General features: G+C 42.3%; 1 protein-coding gene across 4 annotated transcripts in view; it reads right to left on the bottom strand.

Annotated features, from left to right (window-relative positions):
- The window catches only part of LOC147028067 (integrin alpha-8-like), a 225,910-nt gene that overhangs the window by 29,914 nt on the left and 177,069 nt on the right, over nucleotides 1-18,927 (bottom strand). For all 4 annotated transcript variants that reach the window (XM_085878073.1, XM_085878074.1, XM_085878072.1 and 1 more), the window contains 5 exons: nucleotides 16,758-16,902; nucleotides 8,422-8,514; nucleotides 8,031-8,110; nucleotides 7,839-7,919; nucleotides 210-315 (listed from right to left, as the gene is read on the bottom strand). In XM_085878073.1, the coding sequence (XP_085734199.1) occupies nucleotides 210-315; nucleotides 7,839-7,919; nucleotides 8,031-8,110; nucleotides 8,422-8,514; nucleotides 16,758-16,902 (505 nt within the window). The remainder of the gene's footprint in view (nucleotides 1-209; nucleotides 316-7,838; nucleotides 7,920-8,030; nucleotides 8,111-8,421; nucleotides 8,515-16,757; nucleotides 16,903-18,927) is intronic.

The following is an 18,927-nucleotide window of genomic DNA, read 5'->3' as shown; positions in this document are numbered from 1 at the left end:
CGACGAAGACAGCTCAGAGGCAAGTAAGCCATCTCTGTGCATTGTCATACTTAATTATGTCATCTGCAGTTCCTTTGTTCTCCTTCCCTCCCAACTCCTCACTTCTTTCTCCACCTTCCTCCCCAGCTACCCTAACCTCTCTCTTACTCTGCTATGCAGTATGCTCATTTTTAAGGGTACCATTTTCCTTGAAATCAACAGGCACTTACCTCAATGACCAAATCCAGCTCAGGACCGATATCCTCCAACCATTGTAGCTCAGGTGTAGATGGCCACTCTTTATCATCCAGTGTCAGCTTGCTTGGAGAACTCTTTCTGCACAGCAAACCCACTAACTGTAACTCCTTCACTTCCTCAACAGGCCCTTACAAGCCTTTACTCTCACAAGAAATGTTACTTTTCCTGACAGTCAATGCATTTCATCACTCACCTTCTCACCGAGTTCAGTGACATTTATCCTTGAAATATTAAAACAAGAAGTGAACATGAATAAATCTACCTTTTTTCTTATTTTCCCCCATTTGACACTATGTTTAGTCTTTTTTTTTTTTTTAGTCCCCTACAGGTTTCACCGGAAGGGACTACAGGTTTGCTCCGCATCTGTCCAACCATCCATTCGTCACACCTGTGGTTTTTCAGACTTTTTTTCCATACTCTTTTACATATTCAACTGAAACCTGGTACATGGCTATATTATGATAAGTTACAGAACAAGTTCAAGTTTCAGGGCGTTTCAAAAATTTTTCACAGAGTTATGCACTTTTTGGACTTAGAAAATATCACATCGGTCGGGGACATGTCTTGCAAAGCAAATCTCGCTCTTGTTTTACTGGATGAATAAACTACAAACCAATGAGCTCACATCCAATGATCAGCAAGGTCATGGAATCCATCATCACAGTTGACATAAAATCATTCCTTTTCTCCAATGCCCTCATCTTAAATCATCAAGTCAGATTCAGACGTACCTTGAACATGCTGCTTCTACTCACCCCACAATGGATGGAGGGCCTCAATATCAGATATAAGATCAGGGCCATCTCTCTCGACATATCTCAAGCTTACGATACAGTCTGGCATCCACAATAGATCTGTGAATATTGTCAGGTCAGGCCAGATTAGATCAGTGACTTGCTACAGGTACTATGTAAACTTGTACTAACCTGTTTCATGGTTGGGTTGTCAGCGACTAAACAGTCTCCTCCACCAGGTTTCCTGGTGAGGAGGGTGTATGGATATGGACACCCAGCAGGATTCAAAACAAAACCTGTCAAAGGGTGGAGGAGCTCCTTGTGAGCAAACGGCCATCCATATCTAGTGCCCAACTGCGTCTGCGGATGTCCTCCGGCAGTTGGGTTACTTTTTTTTAAAAAGAGGTTGATGGTAGGACTTGCACTATGGCCACCATAAAACCATTCACTCTGCAAAACACAAAAAAAAACGCAAAGAAAATACTCCGTGGGAGTATCTCCTGAGCAGCTGCCCTTCGTAGGGCAGTTCATTGGATGACGGGAATGGGGCAAAGTCTTTGGGACCCCTACTCTTTGATGATAGGAGGAAAACCATCAACTTTCTGGTAAATCAGAAGCTGGTCCAACATGTGGAACATGTCTTTCAACCCTGACAAATCTCACTGTGTCTCTCCGAAGGGAAAGTCTGAACCCCCCCCCCCCATCTACTTTCTCAACAATCGTCTTGAAGAAGTCCTTTCATTTAAGCTTCTGAAGCTCACTATCTGCCATGATCTTTCATGGGAAAGCCACATTTCCAAGCTGGCTTCCAAAGCAGGTCGCTGACTGGGCATCCTCCATCGTGCAAAGTCCTTCCTTGGCACACCTGAGCTCCTGATGGCATATAAAGCTTTCATCTGGAGCCTGATGGAGTATTGCTCTCCCCTCTGGGCTGGTGCTTCCGCCTTTTACCTTTCTCGGTCTCATGCTGTGGAAACCAAGGCATATAGCATCATTGGTATCGCCAACGATGAGGCCAAGTCTTTGCATCTCTCACCGCAGGCAAGTCGGTGGTCTTTCTGTCTTCTACCGTTTCCTCTCTGGAATCACCCCCCCCCCAACTCGGTCTGAGATATGTCCCCCCATATTTCCGCAGGGCGCTCAAGGTCCGCCAGCAACCCCCTTCTGGTAAAACTACCAACATCAAGAATCACTGCTCACATTCATTCTTTCATTCCTCTTTTTTCCACATTTGGAATAAACACCCACACCCTCTACAATCTCATTCTTCCCTCCAGGCCTTCAAAACAGCTGTTTACCACCATCTTTTATCTCCCCCCATCCAAAACTACGATCTTTTCTACCCTCCGCGTAATCCGCCCCAAAGCCACCTTCTTCAAATTCCCTGCTTTCCTTCCTGAAAGTCCCTGTCGTGTAAGGACTGGAAAGTCCATGTGGTGTCCATCTTCTTTACCCTGTGTACGCCGCCCCATCCTTCTCCCTTCCACAGATCTCATGTCCCTATTTGACACTATTTTTCCTTCCCTCTCACACCGCTCTTGTCTCCTGCTCCCCTTGTTGCACGTTCTGTGTGTTTGCTCTCATGCAAGTCTCAACAGTGTATACAAAAAAAACAGAAGAAGAAAAAAAAACCATGGGGTAACGTTCCCAGGTCAGATTGCGGTTGTGTGTTTCAGGGTGGTGCTGAGATGTCTACCAATTAGTGGTGTCCTTGGGTTAACGTGAGGTGGTCCCTTTGAGTGGGTGCCTGGAATGATCTTTCCCTAAAAAAGGATGATCACCTGTGTCTATTATCATCTGAGCTCAAGCGTTTGAACATTGGTATTGCAGCACTCTCTGAGGTTCAGAGACCGGATAGTGGCGAAATCATTGCAGATGGTTGCACCTACTATTCGTCTGGTTGCTCTGATGGTTACCATGCCCAAGGAGTTGCTGTAGCTGTGTCCAATAAGCTGACTCCAATGATAATTGAGGTAACAACCGTAAATGAGCGTATTATGAGAAGAAGGTTTCGTCACTCCTTGGATGTCGCTTCTGTGGTCTCTGTATATCTTCCGACTGTGGTGAGTGATCTCACCATGAAGGACACATTCTCTGCCACGCTTGAGTCTGTGGTTGATCAGTGCCCCAGCGAGATACTTTTCTCGTCTTGGGGGATTTCAATGCATCAACTGGATCTGATAGGGATGGATATGAGACATGTGTTGGTCCCCATGGGTCAGGAACTATGAACCAGAATAGCACGAAGTTCCTTGACTTTGCAAGAAGTCATGGACTTAGCGTGGTGGGTTCATGGTTTCAGCACCAAAGGGCTCATCGCTGGACTTGCTATTTCAACGCTGGTGGTGTGGCAAAGGAGATTGACCATGTGCTCGTTGATGGACGTTGGAGGATGATCCAGAACTGCAGGAGCAATCGTAGTGCTCATTTCCTCAATACTGGCCACAGGCTTGTGGTAGCAACTCTGAAGTTGCAGCTTAAATCTGGGGGAATGGTGCCATCCTAACCGAGGCTGGATGTTGGCAAACTCAAGGATGGGAGGGTAGCTGAGGAGTTTGTGAACAGGCTGAGTGGGGATCTAGGGGGACTGGGTGCTTTGCGGAATCCTGAAGAGTTGTGGAGTGCCTTCAAGACCACCGTCCTTGATGTTGCCGGTGGATGTCTTGGAACTCACCGTAGGGCGAAGAAGAATTTTGTTTCTCAAGGGACACTGGATACCATTTACCAGAGTCGCAGGGCCAGGCTGAATGGTATAGCTGAGGCGTAAAACTGTACCTGCACTGAAGGTGGACAAGAAGGCATATGTGTGAGGAATATGTGAGGGGGAAGAGCATCACCTGTGGTCAAATGATTCTCATGCTGCTTACAGGGGATTTCATGCATTGCGTTTCTCCAAGCCCGTCTCTTGATGTACTGCAGTTTGAGCGGAAGGTGGTTGGCTCTTGACAGAGGTGTCCGAAGTGAAGACCTGCTGGGCCGGTTACTTTGAGTGGCAGTATCAGGCTGATCCACCAGCTGTTGAGATGGATGTCAGGGGTGTTACTATCCCTATTGCTAAACCTCCAATCAACTGTGATCCACCTTCATTTGTGGAAACACAGGCTGCAGTGAACCGGTTGAAATGGGGTAAGGTCCTGTGATCTGTGGCAACCATTCTGAAGTTCCCAAGGCTGCTGGAAATGCTGTACTCATGTCGTTGCATGCAGTTCTGTGCTCTGCCTGGAACACAGACAACATCCCAACAGACTGGAAGAGGGACCTTGTTGTCCCTCTCTGGAAAAGGGAAGGGTGATCGCCAAGACTGCAACAACTGAGGGGTGATGCTGAGGGGTGATGCTGCTCTCAGTGCCGGGCAAGGTCTTTGCTCGGATAATTATTGATAGGGTTCGCCATCATCTGCTTGAGCACCAGCATCCAGAGCAGTCAGGCTTCCCACCAAAGAGGTCAATGATTGACCGTATCATTGTCCTTCGGGTCCTCACTGAATGCCGATGAGAGTTTAAGTAGGGGTTGCTTGCAGCCTATGATGACCTCTGCAAAGTCTTTAGTGCAGTGAATTGGGATTCCCTCTGGAGGATTCTTGGTCTTCGTGAGGTGCCACCAAAATGGATCAATGTGATGTGAACTATACTCTGGTACTGAGAGTGCTGTGAGATGTGGTGATATCATCCCCAACTTATTTCCAGTTCTTACTGGAGTTCGTCAGGGGTGTTTACTGGCCCCCACACTTTTCAGCACTTGTATGGACTGGGTTCTGGGGAGGATGTCGGAGAGATCAAGCTGCGGTGCATCCTTTGGGAATGTCAATATCTCTGACCTTGATTTCGCAGATAATGCAGTCATCTTTGCGGAAACTCTGGATATCGTTTTGGGGGCCCTCAAAGTGCTGAATGCGGAGTCGGAGACACTGGGATTACGGGTTTCCTGAGTCAAAACTAAGATCCAGGCTTTTAATGACATCTTGGATGCTGCTATCTTGTCTGTACCCATTTGTGGTGAGGATGTTGAGGTCACGGAGAGATTCATTTTCCTTGGGCAGTGATATTCATGTCTCTGCTGGCTGTGAGCCAGAGGTCAACAGACGTCTGGGTCGGGCCTGGGGAGTCATGAGTTCACTGGATAATGGGGTGTGGCACTGTCGGTACCTGTGCACGATGACAAAAGTCCAAGTCTTCATGTTTTTGGTACTTCCAGTCTTGTTATATGGATGTGAGACATGGACTCTGACCAGGGACCTAAGATGGACACAATTCCTTTGGTGCCAGGTCTCTACGGAGACTCCTTAGCTCTCGCTGGTCAGACTTTGTGCGCAAAATGCAGTTGCTGAGAGAGATTCAAATGAGATTTGTGACCTGCATAGTCCATGAGCTGTGGCTGAATGGACATGTGGCTCATTTTCCTGATGCTGATGCTGCTCACCAGATTCTCTCAGCGAGTGAGCCTCGTGAGTGTACGAGGCCAATGGGCCGACCGCATGACTCCTGGCTGCAGCAGGTTGATAAGCATCTGAAGGAGATGGGGATGGGCCTGGCATCTGTCTGGGGGATAGCCAGACGAAGGTCCTTGTAGTACTGGCGAAAAGTGGACACAGCAACGCGCTGCTCCGGCACATGATCCCATACCTGATCTGACCTGACCTGACCTGGCATCCCACCTTGCTCGCCAAACTCTCTGTCTGTTGCATCCAAAGCCAACTCCATGCATGGCTTACTGACCTCTACTCTCGTAGCCAATGTGTGGAGTGCCCCTCGGCAGTATTCTCAGCCACGTCCTATTCCTAATCTTCATCAATATCCTTTCTGACTCTGGGAAATCCTCTTTATCTTTTTGCTGATGACTCCACCCTCTGTCGTTACTTTCTTCATCCTTCATATAGACAGGCAACAGCCTCTTACCTTTCTTCAGACCTTTACAAAATCAGAAACTGGTTAAACCCTTGGAATTTGTGTTTTTATCCTGAGAAATCCCATACACTCTTTCTCTCTCTTTGAGAACTGTACAGCAAACCACGATCTACTTTATCAGCAGCCTCTCGAAGAAGTTCAGTCACTCAAACTCTTGGGTCTTACTCTCAGGCGTGATCTTTCTTGGTTAAACGACATTTCAAAGCTGGCTTCCAAAGCCAGTCACCAACTAGGCATCTTCCTTCATCCAAAGTCCTTCCTCAGTACACCTGCACTTCTATCCAACTGCAAGGCCTTCATCCGCAGCTTGATGGGGTACTACTCTCCTCGATAAGCTGGCACCCCTGCATCATACCTTGCTCAGCTTGATGCCATGGAAACAAAGGCCTTCAAGATCATTGGAATCTCCTGCGATGAAACTGAGTCTATGGACCTATTACTTTGTCATCACCGACAGTTCGGTTGTCTCTATGTCTTCTTACACCTCCTTTATGGTTTTGCACCATCTGCCCTCTCTGTGCTTTAACCCCATCCCCCTCCCCTCCAGGTGGCTGCAGGATGCATGTGGTCTTCCAGCAACTTCCTTCCATTGAAACTGCCAAAACAAGAATCTCTGCTCACCTCCACTCATCCGTTCCTCAATTTCTCACCTACGCAGTCAACTTCCACATTCTCTTCCACCTCATTCTTCCCTCTAGGTCTTCAAGACAGTTGTTCACCACCATCTCAGATCATCGCCCATCCACCTGGTGAACCACCATCTCCCCCCCCCCCACCAATTTTTTTTTTTCTTCTTCTGTGTCCATCCTCTCCACCCCCAGCTCTACCCTTCCCATCATCATTACCTGAATCCCTAGTTTGTCCGTCTCCATTTAGTTTCACCCTCGGCCCTACTGTTGCACTTCCCTCTTCTCTTTCTGTTGTTGCTTTTATTCCGTTGCGTCCTGATCCTTTCTGTGTTCTTGCTCCTCCACAAGCCTTGACTCTGTATACAAAAAGGGGCTGAATAGATTTTACATTTATGATTCACAAAAGATTGATTTCATTGTCAACGGACTCCACAAATGCCATAAGGTAAGACAAGGTGTCGGCTGAAGTCAGAGGCAACCCCAGGGCTCCTCTTTCACTGGCTCTTCCAATTCAGTGGGAGAGGTGGGTGCAACACTACTATCCCCAGATCAACTGCTGTTGGTCTATTACCCTCAAGCAGATTGGTACTCATTTTGCAGACCTCAAAACGATCACAGGCTGAGTCGACCCATCTGGTGTTACTTTGACATGGCTAACCACCTTAACTTCTAAGCCACTGCAGGCATCCAAATGCCATAACGATGCTAAATAGAAAGGAAATAATGAAAAATATCCAAGTTATCCATATCATTTGGACACGTTTTCCCCAATGTGGACTGACTTTGCTCAAAGAAGGAAAGAAACCAATTTATTTCATAACAAAACTCCTGCTGCTCAAAACCAGCAGGAAGTGCAACTCCTATTTACATTGAAAGTACCATCCAAGGATGCAAGGTACTATAGAGAAATATTATAATAGTAACGGTGATTTTTATAGCTTTTATTCACCATCTACTCAGAAAGTGAACAGAAATGATAATATATTTGTTCGTGTCTGTGTGAGAGGTAAAGATACTTGCTTTCTCGACACATCCGTCGTACATTATAAGGAGAGGTATCTGTAATGTTATTATATCTCGTTATATCATGATAGAGTATATATGTATCATAACGCTACATGATTGATAACTCTATATTATAAGGAGAGTTATCTGCAGAGTTATCATAGGTATCTGTCAAGAAATAACAATTCCTCCATTTGCATCAACATTTCTGACCTCTCATGATGGCTTTGAGGATCCTCAATCATTTGTTGCCAAACTGAGAAGTTAACCAATATCCAGACAATGTGTGCACCAAATTTTCACCTGCTGTGCGATATCCATGTACTCACCCACGCAGTTCAAGTTGTGCCAGCACCAACACCGATGGATATAGCTGCAGCAGGCGACTTTCCCCATGGTCTGGGTTGGAGCTGTCAAAATAGATAGACTGTACATTTTAAAGACATTATGGCCAAAAGAGAAATCATTAGAATGCAACAAGAATGGGGAAAAAAAGAAATAAGAAGACATGGTGGACAGACCTGTGGATTTGTGCTGAGAAAGACATTGAGGTGTTACCATGGCTCAAACCTGGAAAGGTGAACTTCAGGCCAACAGTGACCTTGAAGAGAATATTGGAGGTTAGCAGGCAGCATTGTGAAATAAATTGAAAACTTGTTAATCAATGCAAAGCAATTTCTTGGGAATGACAAAATGTGGTAATAATTACTCTTGGGCGACACCAAAATAATTACCCTTGGAATACACTCTGGGGGAACGGCTTGTAAAAATATAAAAAATAATAAAAATATAACGCAGGAATAATATATACCTTTCTTATTTGAGGGAACAACCCTTACATGTGGAAACATGGATTTTTAATGAAGTACACTTCATTAGTAGGTGCACAAGAGTTGCCATTGTAATACTTACATTTACTCCGGGTTTCATGGGATTTCCCAGATCACAAGCCACCAGCTTGCTCGTGTTTTCGGTTCGATAGACACAGCTCGGAGTAAAAATGTTCTGCAGAACATGTGTGAGTCACTTGTCCAGAAAGAATCAACAACGAATCTGTATCCAGTTTGTTCAAAATTCATGGCAGTCATTGCACAACACAGGTGATTGCAATGATTGCAATAACAAATCGTTATGTGACATTAATGATGATTCACCGATCGGACAATGATAATGTGCACAGGAACTTCTTGATAATGGTCTTCAGGAATTTATACTACAATATTTTAGCATGCAATCTTAATTCCCTTGTGGTTAAACTCCCAAAAGGCAGAATCACTGCTCATCTCCACTCATTCATTCTTCTTTTCTCTCACCTGTGGAATCAACTTCAACATTCTCTTCCATCTCAATCTTCCCTCCAGGTCTTCAAGACAACTGTTCATCACCATCTCAGATCATTCCCCATCCAAAAGCATGATCTTTCTTACCCCCATTGACACTCGCCAAACCCACCACTTTCCAAATTTCAGTGTTTCCTTCCTGAGAGTTTGCTTCTGTATCCATCTTGACAAATATTTGTCTATCATTCTGTGTTGTGTCTCTTGTATTTGTCTGCATGTATGTCGTGTCTATTCAGCTCTATTATGAGCCTTAGATTCTGTAAAAAGAAAGAAGTAGTTTTCATTGCAGAAGTGAGTGCCAATCATACGTACATTATGGCATTGCAGACTCCATCAGTGAGTTATGATATGGGGGGGGGGGAGATATTTCGCTGCATCTTTTGTTTTTTTGATTTTTTTTGCGAAATATATTTTTTGATATTTCACTGCATCTCCACTTTTGTCCATCTCACACGTAAAAGCAGGAAATTTCAGCGGTTGGTCGGGAAGCGGGGCCAGTAACTCCAAATTGGGATGGTTGGAAAGGATGCAACTACTAACCACCAATCCCAACTCTCACTTCTTCATCTGTTTTGATTTAAGTCACACCATACCAGTTGGCTAAAAGTATGCTTTGCAGCAACCAGCCGTGCTATTGCTGTGCTGTGTACGAGTCAGTGCGTCTGACCTCATCAGTGAAAATCCCAAACCCGATCTCTGCAAATGATACGTCTGCCTTCTTGATCCTGGCAATGAATAAATTTCCCTCCAACCTCATCTGTTCCTCTGCTGCAATTTATGCCTCTGTGATGGGCCTAGATGGAATCAGTGTCCATGTAGTGTTCTCAAATCCTTATCTGCTGCTCTCACTGATGTTCTGTCCGATTTCTTCAGCTTTTTCCTTACCCGAGGATGCCTCACGTTTGGTTCTAAGACAGCCAATATCCCTCACAAGAATGGTGCAAAAATAGGTGCTCTCAACTGCAGGCAAGTGAGTTTATTTTATGTTATAATTAAAGTAATGGCCATCAATGCAGCTCACATCAACTCGTTTTTCATCTCACATAGCCTGAACTCTGATCTTGATCACAATCAGCTTTATATACGCTGCTACTTAACTCTCAACAATGGAGAGACATTCGAAACCACAAACAAGTCTGGACATTTCATAGGCCTTCAGCTCAGCTAAGCCAACTTTCACACTGGCATCCAGAACCAACCACTTAGCGTCTGTGTCTGTGTCTGTGTCTGTGGCGCCGCGAGGAGGAGTGATGTAAGGGCCACATCGCCCATTTTGGAGTTAATGCCATATAGCACTATTTTAACCCTTCCCCTATCATCCGAGCCTATCATCATCATATCATGAAAAAATGTTGCTTACATCACTCCTCCTTGCTGGGCCTCATATATATATATATATATATATATATATATATATATATATATATATATATATATATATATATATATATATATATATATATATATATATATATATATATATATATTGATTGTAGAAGATTGGGGTGGTTGGGATTACACCTTTTTAAAGAAGAAGAAGGTGCTTCCAACCAAAAGTAAAAACTAGATCGACTCCGCTAATTTGAGCAAACAAGCGAGAGCAGACCCAGTCTCAGACAACGTTTCACCGGTTTCACAGACAGCTTCCTCAGGCACAATCGACCCCGAGCTTCGGCACGTGTCCGGTTTTTATTTCGATAAGACCGCTCATTTCCGGTCACGTGCTGGTGCTCGAGGTCAAACGGAGGAGTACTTTTTATATTATATTTTGCAAAAGCAAAAACAAACGTCAAGTTACATCATTGAAGGGGTACTCTGCTCTTTTTTTGTGTTTATTTGCACGTGTCTGGTGTTATACCGTGTGTGCGCTTGTTGCTCTTTTTGTGTTTGTGTTTCCGGGGCACGGATACGGCTGGTTTGATATCCGGGTTGGGCATGATGAGGTGTTGGTTGTGCGAGTGTTGGGGTTCTCGTTGGGTGTTGTGCACATGCGGATGTGGTGTTTGGGATTGAGTGTTGTTTGTTGTTCACCTTATCCAGCTGTTTGCACCATCCAGTTTTCGCCATTTCCATCAGAGGTGTGTATTGGTCCTTCAGTTTGGAGATGATATTACGGATGGTGCATAGAGACTTGTAGGCTACACCAATCCATGTGCTGTGTACTATCCTGCAAATCCTTTCAGAAAGGCCTGGGTAATATGGCAGTACACAGTGCCCAGGTGTGTCTGGTTCCTTCCGTTCTGTCCTTTTTGGTTCTTCCAAGGTGGGGAGTATCCCCTTGTTGTACCCATTTTTGAGCAGCACTCCTCCAACTAATCTGATTTCTTTCATTGCCTCGGCTTTGGAAGGTGACAGCATCCATGCCCGAGCTGCTAAGATTCGAGCTATACTGTGTTTGTGGGAGATTGGGTTGCAGGAGTTAAAATCCAGAAATATGCTGGTGTGGGTTGGTTTCCTGTAAACCAAAGTCTTTTGGGAGCCGTCATACGGTGAACATCCAAAAAGGCCAATTTGCTTTCTTTTTCAATTCTGATTGTGAAAGTAATGCTGGGGAATACCCGGCCAAGTTGTCCCAATTGGTGGTCTACCAGGTTTGTATGCAGAATGACGAAGGTGTCATCTACATATCTGTTCCAGTACCGTGGGAGCCAATTCTTATAAGACTCAAACATCCTTCGTTCGAGTTCCTCCAGCACCAAATTCACTACAACAGCAGAGATCGGTGAAGCTGTAGCTGTGCCTAATATTTGGCGGTAGTGTGCACCATCATAGATGAAGGTCGTGCTGTTCAGACACATCTCCAGCAAGCTCGCAACGTCTTCAGGTGTTAGTTTGCTGTTTTGACAAGCCATTTTCCGATCATTTGAATGTTTCAACCGGTCGAGTGTTATGCTCACCGTAAGATCGACTAGGATGTTGGTGAAAAGGGAAACCACATCGAAAGATACCATCATCTCATCATCTTGGATTCTAACCTCTCTTATCCTTTGGACAAATTCACCACTATTCTTAACTATTCTATCAGTCTTTCCGACAAGTCTGCCAATGATACATGCGAGGAAGCCCAACAATTGGTAGGATGGTGCATTAAAGAAGGACACGATGGGTCTCAGAGGGACATTGTCTTTGTGGATCTTGGGAAGACCATACAGTCTGGGTGCTGAACCATTGCTGCAGTCAAGCCAATTGTGTGTTCAAGGACCATTGTTGCTTTGGAGTTGGGTTATCAGGTAATTTTTGATAAGTTTTACCCTCCTCCAGTAGTGATATGATTTTACCATGGTGTGATTCCTTTTCCATTACTGCCACTGACTGCCCTGCCCTTGTCTGCTGGTGCAAAGATCAAATCGTTCCTGTTTCTCAGACTTTTAATAGCCTCCAGCTGTGGTACCGAGAGGTTAGGTTTAGGTATATTCATGTTCATAAAGGCTCCGATGGTCTGAGCCACACGGTTCATGATCGTGGTTTTCTCCTATGCCAGTATATTGGTAATGGCGGACTCCACAATTGCAACGATCCAGACCACAGATGTGGATTCAGCGGTGATACTGATGGATATAAATATAAATATATATATATATATATATATATATATATATATATATATATATATATATATATATGTATATATATATATATATATATATATATAAATATAAATATATATATATATACACACACACACACACATATCCAAACAAGATATTGAAGTTTTGTATTTTCAATTAATTTTCTGAAATTTGTAGGATTTGTTCTTCATTTGGAAGTTGGTGGTTACGATGTGTAAATAAAGGTTGAAAAAGCCTGATTTAATGCAATTTAATTCCAGGATATAAGGCAACAAAAGGTGAAATTTTTGAAAGGTGATGTGGACTTTCTATCGGCACTGTATATATGATTATATAATTAATGCTGTTCTCCGACCTGATACAAACGTGGTGACGTCACCACCACAATGCACGTTATGCCTGCTACTCCCAGAAGAGCTTTTTCCACAGTGCTAATAACCAGATGTTATATGTGATTGAATGTCAGAAGCTGTCACAAGTAAATGAGAAGTGCAGTTCCCGACCGGTTTGGTAAGTGCAGTTACCCAATACCACATTTCCATCCACTTGTGGCTGAAACCTTATAAATCAAATTTAAGCCTTCAACCTCATTGGCTAGAGAGATGGCTTGACTCCACCCACAATTGTCAGGAATAAAAATCATGTGTCTGACATGTTGGTTTTCTGTAAGCATAAGATCTTTCGATGTTTCATATTCACAAAAATATCCGAGCTGTATAACCACGATGTATTTATTATATATCCACATAAGCAGTACTCACATTTTTACATCATGTACAAAAGCTGGGGGGTTTTTTTCTTTGGGGGGGGGGAGCAATCAAGGCAGTGATCTGGCCAATACAATGCCCAAATAAAGGGATAAATAATGTGTATAATTAATGAATAGATTTTCATGCGGAATTAGTCCAGGATGTCAAGGCTGAATAGTATGAGTATGTCATGTCATGCTATTCCTGGTGGTACTGGCTATTCAAAGTCATCATGTAATAAAAAATATGTCGACTCTCTATATGAAAACCATAAAAATTATAAATTACCATGATCACTTGTGGTGTTTGTTTGTTTGACTTATATGCACTCTTGCACCGCTGAGCCAAATTAGGTTAAAACTGCAACTTGTGCTCAGGGCTGAAGGGGTAGAAAAGGAAGTGACAGAAGGGATACAAGTGGGAGTGGATGAAGGGATGGAAAGAAGTGAGTGATTGGGTTAAATGGAGGTATGTGAAGGTGTAAATACAAAGATATATGTATGCGCATGTACCTGCAACTTATTTCTATGACCCAAATTAATCCAAACATATTCATCTATCTATATATTACTAAAACTCTCATCTTGTATGTATATATATATATATATATATATATATATATATATATATATATATACATATACATATATATATATATACATATATATATATATATATATATATATATATATATATATATATATATATATATATATATGTATGTTCCCGAAATACAGCCAAAACAGTATACGAAAGCGCAAAAGTTTTATGGCCACCTTACTCACCATTCGCCTGCGGTGTGCAGTATTAAGTTTCATTCAAATCGGGCAACGAAAAAAATTATTTAAAAATCAATTCCCGATTTAGTTAAGTACTCTTCAGGGGTATTTGATCAATGCAAATAACCTCAGCGGTATAATTCGCTGGAGCTATCTTTTTTTTTTTCTTGAAATGATTTTTTTTCATCAACCGCTGTCACAACGGGAACCCAACGGGTTCATGGGTCTTTTAGTATTCATTATAATTCATGCATAATGAAAACTAAAGAAACATTTGCATCTTCTACCTTGTCTGTGGAGCATTTTGAACATTTATCATACATCATATGTAAGTGCATGGCCCAAAATAACATTTAAAATTTTGATTACTGGAAACCTATCAATTAAGTTTGCATTTGATTTTGAGAATAGTTATTAGTTTAAGGAAAGTTACAGCACCAGTGATGCAGCTGTGAGGAATATGTAAATAAATACATTAATTAATACATTGTGAACTTAACATACATTAAATGTTTGCAACCAACTTGTAAACATTTCACGAATAGGAAATATATATTTTCATGTATTACTCTTGTGGGCTAAAATGTGGAAGACCGTTTATATACATTCATGTTCATCAATTGATTAAAATATAATGTCACCCTTTATTTTAAAATAAATTAAAATGAAGTGTTGTCCTCCATCTGTGTCTAATTTCTTGCTATTAAGGAGAAGCAGAAGGCATTTATTAGGTTTAAAATATCAGGACTGGAGTTAGATTTATATCACTATCGGAGTGCACAGTGGCAAGTTAAGAAAGGATCCAGAGAAGAATTGGGAAACTGTAGACCTGTTGGTTTGACTTCAGTTGTGGGGAAGGTGTTGGAGATATTAATTAAGGACCAGATGAGGAACCATTTAAAGAAATACAAACTAATTAAAGGTAGTCAGCATGGGTTTACCAAAGGTAGTTCATGTCGAACAAATCTTTTAGCGTTCTATGAAGCAGTGTCTGATTGGGTGGATGATGGAAAGGCAGTGAACATAGTGTATCTCGACTTTAAGAAGGCATTTGATAAGGTACCACATCGGAGGTTGTTAGCCAAAGTGAGGGCTTGTGGAGTGGCTGGTCAGGTAGCTAATTGAATTGCAAACTGGATTAGTGGTTGGAAGCAAATAGTAGCTGTGAGTGGGAGGATGCCTTTCTGGGAGGATGTAAGTAGTGTGGTACCGCAGGGATCAGTACTCGCACCATTACTATTCATTATTTACATCAACTATTTGGATAGTGAGGTGAAGAGTAAGCTTTCCAAATTTGCAGATGACACAAATCTTGGAGGTAAGGTGGATAGCAGGGGGGTGGGGTGGGGGTGGGGGGCGAGGGGGGTGGTGATCAGATTCAGGAAAGTTTTGATACTTTCTTAGATTTGGCAAAAGATTGGCAGATGCAATTTAACCTGAGCAAGTGTAAGGTGTTGTGGATGGGAAAGAACAATGAAAATAGAGATTACAGGATGCAAGGGGTAATATTGGAGTGTGTCACACAGGAGAAGGATCTGGGGGTGGTAATAGATACAGGAGGTAAGCAGTCAGCACAGTGCCAGGCAGCTTTTGGTAAAGCAAATAGCGTTTTAGGTTGTATTCGGAGGGGGATCATTTATAAATCAAAAGAGGTGGTGTTAACATTGTACAGGAATTTAGTGAGGCCACATCTAGAATATTGTGTGCAGTTTTGGTCACCACAACGCACTAAGGACATAGCTGCTACAGAGATGGTTCAGAGCATGCCTACTAGATTGATTGCGAGCCGAGCTAGACTCAGCTATGAGGAGTGACTGAAGGAGACAAGGCTTTGTCCACGAGAAAGGAGGCGTTAACAAGGATATATGATGGAGATGTTTAAGATCATGAAAGGTATAGACATAATATGTGCAGATGATTTATTCACCAGAGTAGACAGTGACAGGACCAGGGTCCATAGCCTGAGAAAAAGAAGAGGAGAGTTAAGATGATAGCAAGGCAGGGGACTTTTACTCAGAGAGTAGTTAATGCACAGAATGGTCTCCCTGGAAAGGTAGTTGCAGCAGAAACAGTAATTAAGTTTAAATTGGAATTAGATCGGTACCTGGAGATTATGGAGATAGAGAAGTACAGGGATGATAGCAGAACTTTGAGGTAGCTTGAGCATTGATGGGTGATTGTGTGCATGTGTTTGGAGTGCTGTTGGTGGTGGTCTCGTCAAGGGGTGTTGTGTGGTTAATGTTGAGTGTTTTTTTTTAACCCAAACCTATGCCCCCTCCCCTGGAAAAATAATTAAAATAAATAATATAAATAAATATAATACAAAAACTACCAAAAACATTAAAAAAAAACACTTAATAGTCAAAAAACATTTTGCAATTTCTTATTTTGATCCGCTGTTGATAAATTGCTGTGGTGTTGATATGGCGCAGACATGATGGGCTGAATGGTGTCCACCTGCGTCTAATTTCCTTGTGTTTATGACATGCAGTCCAGGTGAAAAATGGCATCTAAATAAGACTGTCAGAACAGCATTAAAAACAATGAGTTTTACTTAAATCTACCAATTATCAAGTCAGTTCATTATCATGAGGTACAATAAGTCACAGACTGGGAATAAAACATCATTAGTGAAGATGTAGTCAAAAATGCAACCAGTGGAATACTTGAAAGTTGCATAAATCTTACGGCTTCAAAGTTATGAATTTGGTTTATCGCAATGTGTTTGTTTTATCAAATTCTGAGTTAATATTGTATTCAAGTAAAGTCACCAATAAATACGGTAGTATGAAACGCCATGACAAATCCTACCTCACCACGAACCACTCCGATGTACTCGGCTTGCTGAGGTAGCGAGACCAAGAGCTCAGCCTCATATGCACCCTCGCCCACGTTCACACAGGATAACGTCAGGTTTACTGGTTTATCGTCTCCGAGGTAAATCCTCGCTCTATCTCTGTAACACCAACAGCAGTGCGTATGCACAAGTTGAAAGTAAATAGGCAAATAAGCATGATTTCAAAAAAAATGTCTTGCATTATGTCATAAGTATTTCCTCAAAGATGAATTCTTCTGCAATTATTGATTTTTAACAAATTATCTTGCCATTCTCATTGACAAACTCTTGAACACAGTCTCTTCTTTACACTACAGTGCCTATAGAAAGTCCACACCGCCTTTCAAAATTTCCCCCTTTTGTTGCCTTATTGCCTGGAATTAAATTGCATTAAATCAGACTTTTTTCACCTACATTTACACATAACATTGTAACCCACAACTTCCAAGTGAAAAATAAATTAAATACATTTCAGAATATTAATTAAAAATACAAAACTAGAATATCTTAGTTGGATAACTGTCCACCCCCCTTATAATAGTAATTGCAAATTAGCTCAGGTGTAATAAATCACGTTCAAAATCACACACCAAGTTAGTTAGCCTCCACCTGTGTTAAATTGTCGTGATTCTGATTATTTCAGAATACAATCAGCTGTTCCTGTGGGTTTCCTCTGCTGGGTAGTGCATTTCACAGCAAAGACTCAACCATGAGACCAAGGAGCTTTCTGAAGACCTCCAGGATACATTTATGGAAAGGCACAGCTCAGAGCATAGGTATAAAAAATATTTCAAAGCCCTTGACTATCCCTTGGAGCACAGTCAAGACAATCATTAAGAATTGCAAGGCTTATGGTACAAACAAGACCTTGCCGAGATGAGGCCGTCCCTCCAAACTGGATGACCAAGCAAGGAGGAGACTTATCAGAGAGACCGCCAAGAGGCTACTTTCAAAGAGCTGGAGGCTTTTATGGCAAAGACTGGTCACTGTGTGCATGTGACAACAATATCCCATTGAATATATCGACACCAATATCCAATGACAACGACCCGGAGCACACAGAACTCTACAAATATAGCCTGTATGGTAAGGTGGCAAGGAGAAAGCCATTACTCAAAAAAGCCCACCTTGAGTCCCATTTGAGGTTTGCAAAAAAACACTCTGGAGATTCTGAAGCCATGTGGCAAAACATTTTGTGGTCTGATGAAACCAAGTTGGAACGTTTTGGCCTAAATGCAAAACGTTATGTTTAGCGCAAACCCAACACAACACATCAACGAAAGAACACCATCCCTACTGTGAAGCATGGTGGTGGCAGCATCATGTTATGGGAATGTTTCTCATCAGCAGGGACTGGGGCACTTTTCAGGATCAAAGAGAAAATGGATGGAGAAAAATACAGAAAAATCCCAAAGGAAAACCTGCTGTCCTCTGCAAGAAAACCGAAATTGGGATGGAGGTTCATGTTTCAGCATGACAACGACCCGAAGCACACAGCCAAAGCTACATTGGAGTGGCTAAGGAACAAAAAGATGAATGTCCTTGAGTGGCCCAGTCAGAGCCACGACCTACATCCAATCGAAAATATGTGGCATGACTTGAAGATTGCTGCCCATCAATGCTCCCCACACAACTTGACTGAGATTGTGCAGTTTTGTACAGAAGAATGAGCAAATCTTGCCCAATAAAGGTGTGCATAGTTGGTAGAGACCAATCCCAACAGACTCACAGCTGTAATTGCTGTCAAAGGTGCTTCCACCAAGTGTTAACTCAGGGGGTGGACACTTATCCAACCAAGATATTATAGTTTTGTATTTGTTATTAATTTTCTGAAATTTGTAGAATTTGTTTTTCATTTGGAAGTTGTGGGTTACGATGTGTAAGTAAAGGTGGAAAAAGTCTGATTTAATGCAATTTAATTCCCAGCTACAAGATAACAAAAAGTGAAAATTTTGAAAGGGGGTGTAGACTTTTTATTGTCACTGTATATCCCATCACATGAAGCTCATAATATGAGCAAGTTCTTGTATTAGAACAAATAAAAAAAGTTCTCAAACGTCAATAATGATGATTTCTTTCCAGGCAAGGTGGCTTTGTCAAGTGTTTGCATTGTCAGACTGAAGGAGGAATGTCAGACAATTAAAT

This window comes from Eptatretus burgeri, chromosome 4 (genome assembly GCF_056783735.1).
Source record: "Eptatretus burgeri isolate ZD-2024b chromosome 4, Ebu_testis_v1, whole genome shotgun sequence".
Lineage (NCBI taxonomy): Eukaryota > Metazoa > Chordata > Myxini > Myxiniformes > Myxinidae > Eptatretus > Eptatretus burgeri.
The sequence above is the reverse complement of the archived record's forward strand: the minus strand, read 5'-3'. Positions and strand labels throughout refer to the sequence as shown.